The sequence below is a fragment of the Temnothorax curvispinosus genome, unplaced genomic scaffold, assembly GCF_003070985.1.
Source record: "Temnothorax curvispinosus isolate PA1 unplaced genomic scaffold, ASM307098v1 QBEX01010492.1, whole genome shotgun sequence".
Classification (NCBI taxonomy): Eukaryota; Metazoa; Arthropoda; class Insecta; order Hymenoptera; family Formicidae; genus Temnothorax; species Temnothorax curvispinosus.
The window spans coordinates 117802-128516 of record NW_020220272.1 but is presented as its reverse complement, the minus strand read 5'-3'; the positions used below and the strand labels follow the sequence as shown (position 1 = coordinate 128516).

General features: G+C 36.9%; 1 protein-coding gene across 1 annotated transcript in view; it reads right to left on the bottom strand.

Moving 5' to 3' along the window:
• The window catches only part of LOC112460410 (sodium- and chloride-dependent GABA transporter 1-like), a gene marked incomplete at its 3' end in the record, with an annotated part of 8686 nt that extends 1641 nt beyond the window's left edge, over positions 1 to 7045 (bottom strand). Inside the window, exons 1-7 of the mRNA XM_025025069.1 lie at positions 6509 to 7045; positions 3524 to 3872; positions 2323 to 2623; positions 2000 to 2186; positions 1577 to 1844; positions 791 to 1165; positions 227 to 529 (exon numbers count right to left, since the gene is read on the bottom strand). Coding sequence (XP_024880837.1) covers positions 227 to 529; positions 791 to 1165; positions 1577 to 1844; positions 2000 to 2186; positions 2323 to 2623; positions 3524 to 3676 — 1587 coding nt within the window. The remainder of the gene's footprint in view (positions 1 to 226; positions 530 to 790; positions 1166 to 1576; positions 1845 to 1999; positions 2187 to 2322; positions 2624 to 3523; positions 3873 to 6508) is intronic.
• Positions 7046 to 10715: the final 3670 nt, after the last annotated feature.

The following is a 10715-nucleotide window of genomic DNA, read 5'->3' as shown; positions in this document are numbered from 1 at the left end:
ATATATATATATATATATACATATACATACATATCTTTTATATAGATTTATAAAATTCTTGTTCTTATATTGTGTTACTCATTATTTTAAGAAAAACCTGTTTATTTTTAGCACAATTAAAGTACCTTCAAAATTAAATTAAGACAATAAAAACGAAAGCAATCAGTTCATGTTAGTTGACTCTTCTCAGATATATGCGATAAGATAATAAACTTATCGTACTCACAACACAAATCATCGGCGTAGTCACTGTCCAGCAAAATTTCCACCACATAAGAGGATAGTATCCAATCATATCGTGCAGACCATCGTAGAATCGGGTTACGCCAAACGCCCAACTGATTGATATGCACTCGAAGAAGATGAGGAAGAGTAAACAGAAGCCGGAAACGGCGTACGAATCGAGGATTTGGAAAACGTACATGCCACCTTGAGAAATACACGACAATCCGATGACATAGGATAGGGCGCACACGAGGGCGATAAACAACTCCTTGCGACGACGTAATTTCTGAGGCCACTCGTCCACCTGAAGAAGAATCGATCAATTAACAACTTAAAACGCGAATATTTTTTTCTCACTAAAAAAAAGGAATTTCTTGAAGTTAGAGTCGAACCAAGTCAAATATTTCAAATCTCAAAGAGTATAAGCTAAGAAAAAAGGTAATTAAATTTCCAATTTCTTCTAGTTTAAAAGTACAACTTTCTGAGACTTGATAACTTTTTATTGAGGATTAGAGTGAGAAAAGTTAGTGAGAAAAGTTAGAAGTTAAGTTTGAAAAACAAATACTATAGCCGTGACGAAGCCTTCCATCGTGCAGAACTGGGAGTCGAGTCCGATGAGCAGCAGCATGAAGAAGAATAGGCACGACCAAAGCGGCGCGCCCGGTAATTGAAGAACCGCCGACGGATAAGCCAAAAAGGCCAATCCTGGCCCGGAAGCGGCCACTTCGGCGACCGGTTTCTGCTGTTCGTGCGCCATGAAACCCACCACCGAGAATATCACGAAGCCCGCGAACATGCTAGTGGACGAGTTAACCGAACAAACGATCAGAGCGTCCTTGTAGACATTGTTGGTGAATTTGTTGTAACTGCCGAGGGCCACGAGGGTGCCGAGTCCGAGACCGTACGAGAAGAAGATCTGTGTCACCGCATCGATCCATACCTACAAATTCCATTTTGTGTGAATGCATCATAAAAAGGAAAACCCGGAATACTCTAAAATGTCTACAGAATACTTTATCTCAAATAATATTATTAGGATACTATTTAAAAAATATTTTTTTTAACAGAATATCTTTACTTCGCACTGTTGTGTCTATAAAATAAAGTTAAAATCTAAAAAAACTTAAGCGAAAACATAATTGATATATTACGGAAATATAAATCTTACTATTATAGTTATATGTTATTGTTTATTATGTAAAATAAAATCGTTTCGATAAAGTCAGTTCAAGTGAGTTGATAATAAGTCGTTTTATTTTCGACCCAACTGGCCAAGTGAGTTGATGTTTACAAAATTGTTTTAGAAATAAAATAAGTTTCAAGAGCTAATAAATGAAAGAAAGTAACTTACCTCGGATTCCCGAAGCTTAGACAAATTTGGACTGATATAAAATCGAATCCCTTCCATGGCGCCAGGCAGCGTAATTCCGCGAATCAGAAGGACAGTGAGCAACACGTATGGAAAGAGAGACGTGAAATAGACGACTTTGCCGGTCCACTTGACACCTTTCCAGATGCAAAAATAGCAGATTATCCACACTAATAATAATGTACCTGCTAATTCCCATCGGATATTGCCCACGGACTCGATACCATCGCTGATCTGCAACGCTCGACGTCTGAAAAATAAAATTGCGAAATTATCAAGACTAAATAATGCGAAGATAGTAACACTTTAGAGGTGTCCACTTGATATAAGTCCGGTGATATAGAAATCCGTAAATTACGCGCGTCACGTACTCGAAAGTAAATGAAAAATTGTATTTATACTGACTCCCAAAACTCCTTCACAGGGTCCGTAAGTTCCGTCATTGTCACATTAACATGATTGAGCGTGCACATCTTGACGACGCTACCATTCCTCGGCGAGATCTGGCTCCAGCAAAGCAACGAGCTTCTGTCATAAGGATTCACGCAATACTTGGTGTTCCAGTCATTGTTGCAGCTTCCCCAAGGCAATTCTATAACGGATTGCATGAGACAGTTGTAATGAATAACGCTCAAGCTCTTTGTCCTTGTTTTCATCATTAAATGAAACATACCCGATAAGAGATTATGTAAAAGAGAATTTTTTAACGTAATTAAATGTGTGCTTACCACTGCGCATTGACATAAAAAAATAAAAGATCGCCCAGGCCAGGATAACGATATAATAGACATTCATCCAGCAGGACATAACGGCGGCGGCGTAACCGATGCCTTTGAAGAGTGGCGCTATCTTGAAGACTCCGAGGCCGCCCACCGTGAGCATTTGCCCGAGAGCCAGCTCCATAAAGAACATGGGTATACCGGCCAGGAACAGCGTCAAGAAGTAGGGAATTAGGAAAGCGCCACCGCCGTTCTTATAGCATAGGTATGGAAATCGCCAAACATTGCCAAGACCGATTGCCAGGCCGACCTTAAAGAAACGGTGAAGAAATGGTGAACGTCGAAGCACAGTGCTAATATGTTATGTTAATAATGAAGATATTTTTATGAATAACTGTACATTTTTTAAAACGTCTTATGATATGATGTCTAAAAGACGTCTTAATAACGTCTTTAAGGCCCAATTTATGTCCCGATTTTGGACATGGTGCTGTCTGGGTAATCTCTTTCAATTTGATGTTTATATTAGAAATATCTTTGACAATTGGCGAAACATTTTGTTTGTAATATCGCTTTGCCCTCACGCATTTGATCAATAATTATAGTTGGCAATATTAACGTAACGGACGATATGCTTAAGGGGATGCTGGTGGAGTGACGGTCGAACTTTCTCGGTGTCAATAATGTCAACATTTCTAATTTTGTTTTCTCTATATCTGTCTTTGTCTAACGAAATGATATCTGTCCTTTGTTCAATTGCTGCGCCATCTCTCGCTACACGCAGTACTACTCCGCACGCATACATACTATGAGATTTTTAGACAAAATTTTCTCTTATACTAAAGCTTCTAGGCTCATTTTTGAAAGCACAACATTGTTCTTTTTTGTAATCCCGAGTGCGTTGCATGCTTATTTTATACGTACAAAATCGAAATTTTTATGTGCAGCAAATGTTGTCACGAGTCGACTGCAAAAATCGATAACAAAACTATAATTTTTATATTTTTCTTTTTCGTTTTTATGTAAAATCGACTGCAGCGCACTCCGTTTTTGTGCGTACTTTAATTTTGTAAAAAAGTTTTTTCAATTCCGTAAAGCCAATTCAAAGTTTAATCTATTCAAAAAAATGTCGGTAATTCTTGCCACTCCAGCATCCCCTTAAGAACAATAATGGATTGAATAAGATTTGGCGACATGATAATGCCATTACCACACTGAGAATAAAGTCCAGTTTGGTGCTCCATGTTCCACGATCCGGAAGAGGTTTCTTGTTGGTCGTCGAACAAGTCAGATTTAACGTTGTCGTGCCGTTGTCAGTGTTTTCTGAATCAGCCACCTCAGGATCCCGCGATGCCTCTGTCATGATTGTAGGCTTTCGTGGTGGGCCCACTCGGTATTCTCTCGATATTTTCCGGTCGTGTACGCAGTCCGGCTGATTATCGACCAGTGTCGTTTCAAACGCGAAGATGATAACAAGACATAACACGGTATCTGCCAAGCGAATATTTCACAAGTTGCTTACTCGAAGACATAACGCGAAGCGAATCTCGAATGAAGAACTGTAATAGACATGCGTTGCGTGTCAAAAAATTCAAAGAATTGTTCACTTTAAATTCGCAGAAGCTTTTCTCAAGTAAACGCACTTTTTTCTTTTTACTTTTAAATGATAGAAATTAACGCAAGCTCTTACAACTTGTGGAAGATGCTAAATAATTGTAACACCTAAACTGCTGTTACATCAGTGTTTAGAAAAATACACAGAAAAAAATAACATTCTTAAAGGATATCTTTATTTTTGACATGTAAATCTTAAAATGAGATTATACGTTAAACAGAGATAAATTACTTACATTAAAGCATTATATGTATTTAGTTTAATAAGGAAAAATATATTTTTATTATTCAAAAATAATTTTTATTAATGAAAAGCCAAAAATATTGAATAGAGGATAACAGTACTTTCAAACCAAAAATTTTCATATTATAACGATAAAAACAGTTTTTTAATCTTATTTTAAAATTCAATATTTTCTACGTGAACACAAATAATGTTGATTCAATTTTATTATTTTACAATGAAGCAGAAGAAATTGGAAAAAAGAAGAAGATTATTATTATCATAAAAATAATCACATTGTACCTACTCTTTATGTAATAATTATAATATTCAAATTAAATTATAATATTCTTGAAATATAAGAATATAAAACTCTTAAAAAAATTATATATTCTTGCTTATATATGAAACAATATAATTGTGTTGATTTGAATATATTCGTTTTGATTAAAGATTAATTTTTTTCTGTGTGCTTGCAACATCGAAATTTTTATCCTTTTCTATCGTAAAAAGAATTTTTATCTTTTTCTATTGTAAAAGTTTTGACCGAGTTCTCATTCTTTGTATGCTACGGATGTTCTTTTGGCTTCTGTCACCCGGAAAATCTGCGGAAACCGATTAGGGTTGAACGTTTGGATCAAACATAAATGCTTCTGGGTACCGAAAAAAAGTAAAAAGCCCATTAATAATAGTGAGCATTATACGATTGTTGAGAGAGCAACGGCTTAGAGTATGAGTTCTCCTATTAAATTAAGCTGTGCTCGCATTGTGTCTCAATAATCATCGAATATTAAAGGACTCTGTTTGCATCGCAATGCGTTCAGATACTGAAATCGAATTTGTGATTGCGCGAAAATAATTAATTAATAGCGTGAATCAAATATATTTTATGACCAATTATAATGCATACATATCATAATTTTTTAACGCATATCAATAGGTAATAGATAATACATATAAAAGATAAATAAAGCTATCAAAAATAAATATAGTAATGTTTAAATATTTGAAGAGATTGCCTAATTTAAAATTTAAATTAATTCAACGTATATTCATACAAATTTACCTGTTAATATCTATGTAGTGCTATATGATTTTATTTATGTATTTTTATATAAAATTCTGTCTGCAATAAAGAAGAATTTGAAAGAATAATCGCAATAATTATTATTGTCAATGCTCAGTTGAAATTGTTCTAAAAAATTAAGAAAATCTTAGTTATGTTTATTAATCCCACATGTGTCTGTAAAATGTATTTAAAGTAAATAAAAAATCTATATCAATATTAGGAAAATATTAGTTTGCATTAACTGTCTTTAATTTCATCTCTCAATTATTAATCACTTGCGCTTCTCAAGTTGCTAAAACTGTATTTTCAAAATTATTTCCAGCAATCCGCGCTTATCGGACACCTTCTATCAAACTGACAGCAAGTTAATAAAATATTGGATTTAATTTCAGTCAAACAAACGAGAATTTCATCGAATTAACAGAGACATGCGAAGGCTTCTGCAAGAAAAGCAGCAAGGTATTCTCCGAGGTATACGTAGAAGAAGGAGGGTGGATGATGGCCATTGGTTGCGGCCCGTTAAATACGAATGTCCGGCAGGGGGTCCGTATAATAAATATCGCGATGGTACGTGTTTCCTTGCTTCTCCCCTCCCACCACCGCCACCCATCTCGGCTCCCTCTTCCTCTTCCACGCTCATAAAAAACAGCTATATTCTAATTAGCCGAGGATGTGTCGTTCCGCGTGTTATTGCGAGCGATTTGCACCGGGATTTTCACCGTCGTCGTCATCCGTCACAAATATTGTCTCGGCGAAAAGCTGAAGTGTCGTGAATTTTCTCTCTGCTCGAAACGTTACGAATGTTTTTTTTTTCCAGGAAGACAAAGTAATCGTGCGCACGTGGTGTCGGACTTGACAATTTCAAGTACCATAAAGCACAAGCCTTTGAAATGCTATTACTTGACAATCAAATTTTTTAAGCCAGGCAATATCAAGATGTCAGATTTAAAACCTTAATCTAGACCAGGTACAATTAATTTAGACAATACCTACGCTTACAACATAAATTAATACGATAATTTAGTCTAATATATCAATTTCGTTTAATTAATCCACTTCAGTTACGTTAGGGCCGCCCGCGCCGCTCTACATGATCGTTATTTTTCGTTATTCTTTACGCACGCGCATGGCACACATGCTTCTTTATCAGATTTGATTTTTACACGACTGAAGAATAACGTTCTGCAAATCAAATCAATTGTCACTAATTGTTTACTAATTGCGCAATAAATTTGCCGTTATTTAAGCTTAACATCTTGGTTATACTGATTCCCAAGCGGTCTACGAACCTTACTTAAATCCGGCAATGAAACTTTATATGGAAATCTCCGGCCCCGATCTGATTTGTTTTTGCACACTGCACTTTTTGAGCACTCTTAATGGGCGCGCAAAATGTATAATCTCGCGCTCGTTGCCGGAGTTGTGTTTGCGATGATTGTTCACGCTCAATCTCGGCGATGAAAATCTTCGGTAATCGATGGAACTTGAAAACTGATCAAATCTCTCAGCCGATCTTCAGTTTCTCTTCAACGAGCGTTTCTCCCGATCTCGATCTTGAAATCGCAGTCGATCTGCCGGCCGCGAAATCTCATCTACTCCTCCGGAGTACACCACTGATCTCTCGGGGAGATAATCTCGAGGTGCGATCCGCGCGGGTCGCGATCGCTCGCGTTCGCCTGCCGTGGGTGTACTGGCTTGGGAAACACGACGCGGATACCACGGGGAGAGAGTAAAGACTCTCTACGTTGCGAGCGCGAGTGTCACCCGCGGAATACTGTGTGCAATTGGTCTGCGATCAGTCTTCAGTCTCAGATCTTCCACGCACGTCGCGCCAGCCGGCAGTGACTGAAATTGGTCGTACAGGAAGAAAATCCGGGGGTACCCCCTTTTTCCTCTTCCCCTGCCCGTGATTCATGCCTACCTACCGCGCGCCCTTACGTTCTCCGCCGCCCCCGTCAACATTGTGGAACGTTATCTGCCGATAGTCTCTGCCGAAGAGCAAGAGAGGAGGAGCGTATGGGAGAAAGAAATAGAAAGTGACAGAGGAGAAAAAAGGGGGTTACGCCAAGATCGCAACAGTATATCATCATCGAGTTGATTTCTACCTCCCTATCCTTCTAATTTTCTCTCACTCTCTTCCGCGTGCTCGCAACTGCATGCATTTTTTCTCTTGCTTCCCTAATTTCGCTTTTTGCTTCTCATAAAGTCTTGCACTTTATGGATTTTCTTGGCTACCAGGCTATCTCATCTCGCCCGGATCTTCCTGCGTACATGTACTACTCTCTTCTTCGCAAGTCTAGCCGTATCAATAGGATAAATTACACTTTCGGGATTTGAAGGATCTAAAATGACACTGTTGTAAAAATAAGAGTAGGATTTTTAAATAAGAGTATACCTTATGCGTAGAAATATTTATATCTTTCTTTAATACAAAACAGAATAATGGCGATTACATTTCTCAATTTCAGAGAAATAGTTAATTATTATTCCAAATATGAGAAAAATAAAATTACCATATCTCAAACGTTTTCTCATTTATAATAAAACAAATAATAATAATTTTAATAATCAATAACGTAGTTGTCGATTATCAAATTAAAATGGATGTTTTTGACAGAAAAGCAAAAGAGATTTACTGCACTTATAATTTATTTATAGAATCAAATATTAAAAAAAGAGACAAAATATTTATATTTTGTATTTAATTTAGAGCATTGCAAACTGTATTTTTTTTAAAACTTATTTTTACTCAATAACTCTTGTGTGTGTGTGTGTAATATGTATGTGTAAATTATATTTCAAAAAGTTTCAAGTTTGGCTCAAAATTAAATAATCCATACAAAACAACTTATCTTTGAACAACATAGCAAAGATGTTTTTATTTTTTTAATTATCATCTTTGGTAAGTTAAATAAATTTCTATTCCATTTGACACTTATGTTCCGGACTCCCTTTTTTTCGATGCCACGTATGACATAATAATTACGTCTCTCAAGAGCCTCAATTGCAGACGCGTGCGTGTCGCGGTCCTCCATTATCACTTCTCCCGGATAATCCTCATTTAACAACCGTTAAATGTATTTGCTAAGCTAAGGAATATATGAGATCATTGCTTGATTTTCTTGCATTCTTCTTGCTCCGTTTTGCATTTCAATTCCTGAAACGATTATTAAGGTTGAATAATATTAGATTCGAGCTTGTTTTATTTATTTGACAGAAAGAAAGAAACAAAGTTGCCTTTGTTTATTGAGTTGTTTTGAAAAAATACTCAAATGTAATAGTATTATTTAGTAAAAATGCATTAGGGGTGACGGCTGGTCTGGTGGGTAGAGCACCAGATTTGTAATCCGGAGCAGGTTGCAGTAACCGGGTTCGAATTTCGAATCCCGCTAGGCCACTGAGAATTTCTCAGCAAAAACGCCGCCCCCCTCCATTTAGCGGAGAAAGGTATCCCTAGATGGAAAACTAGGCTCCATCTTTCGGAAGAGACGATAAACCGTTGGTCCAAAAGGAAATGGTAATGGTAATGGAGGAGTTGGATAGGGTTGGGTACGTCCCTTTGAAAAACGCCACAGGATACTAGATTGCAAACCCTACGGGGATATGCAATAAATGACGAATTTTACAGAAATTTACAGGAATTGGTAAAAATGCATTATTATTATTTTTCTTTCCTGAAACATTCAATTGATAAGTGTTTTGATAAGTTACAGATATTAAATAATTAAATCTGATTGTGTATTTTTTAATTAACAGCTTTAATTGTACAATTATTTACAGAAATGATACGTTTCCGATATAATAGTATATTGTACAACTAGTGGAAAAAGTGGTCAATTCTGAACGAGTGTGAAGTTAGTCGCACGAGCGAAGCGCGAGTGCGACCATCACACTTATTTGGGCTCGACCACTCTTCCCACGAGTTGTTCATACTATTTTTCCAAACAAGATCGTGAAACAGGCCGCTTTTCGCGCTTGTTTTACAATTTTATTTATATCACACAGCGTGCGGGAATAGTTATTTGTGTAACAAGTGCGGGAAGTTGAGAATTGGAGTGCGGAGTGGACGCACGAGCCGAAGGCGAGTGCGATCACCCGCACGAGTGTCCAATTCTCATCCCGCACGTGTTACACACCCTATTTTATATTACAAAGTGCGTGGAAAGTGGCCCATTATTGCGCGCGCGTCATCTGTGCGACGGATGGCCGATTCCATACACGAGTCAAAACAGTGCGGTAATGTTTACATTACCGCACTGTTTCTTCGAAACTGTTACATTACCGCACTGTTTTGACTCGTGTATGGAATTGGCTATTTGTCACACAGATGGCGCGCGCGTAATGGGCCACTTTCCACGCACGTGTGATATAATATCTCATTCCCGCACGACCTCGAGTGAGAAATCTCTCGCGCGTGCGGAATCGGCCATCCGTCGCACAGATGACGCGCGCGCAATAGGCCACTTTCCACGCACTTTGTAATATAAAATAAGGTGCGGGTTGACTCGCCTTCGGCTCGTGCGTCCACTCCGCACTCGTGTCCAATTCTCAACTTCCCGCACTTGTTACACAAATAACTATTCTCCACTAGTTGAGAAATGGCTCCATTTTTCAACTAGTGGAGAAATGGATCGTTTTGCTCACTCAAAACAAGCGCGAAAAGCGGCCCATTTTACGCTCGCGTTAGGAAAAATTAATGTATAAACACCTAATGTTTATTAGCATAAATTCCGAGATTCTTTTTCAGGCAGAATATTGTAATTTCATTTCTTCATTGCGCGATCAGCGAAAAGAGCATCCAGACTTCTAAGAGCCATCAACCCAAATTAGGCGCTATCAATGCGGAAATAAAACGACGCGCGCTTATTACGCAATTACAGCACAATTCTTTTCCATTTTGCACTATTGACCCATGTTTCCGTCAAATTGATACGCGATCGCGTACAATTAAGGCTGCTAGTTAAAAATACACGTATTTATTAATTTAATATTTATCACTTATATGTATATACTTATCAATTGAATGTTTTAAGAGAAAAAAAAGAAATAATGCATCTTATTAAATAATACTATTCGATACGTGAATCACGTACTGTGATCTTGTGAAAGATTAAAAATTTTCAATATCGCATGCATGACGATGAAAAAGATGCTTTCAAATGATCTTACTTATATACAAGACGGTATTTATGATTTAAAAAACCAGAGACCAAGATTCAAAATAAAAATATGTGTTACATATACATCATCACTATTTATTTATCAAAGCGAAAATAAGAAATCTTTATAGAAAAAAAAATTTTTTTTATATTCTTCTGTCCAGTTAAATAAATTAAATTTGCTGGAATACTACATAAAATACTAGTAATTCACATTTTCTTTATCTTCAGAAAAAAGCAAAAATTGTGACAACTTGCATAATCTAATTACATTGTAATAACACTTATTTTGTATAGTTTCGCGCGTAGAGAAAGTATAAAACTTTACATTATAGCA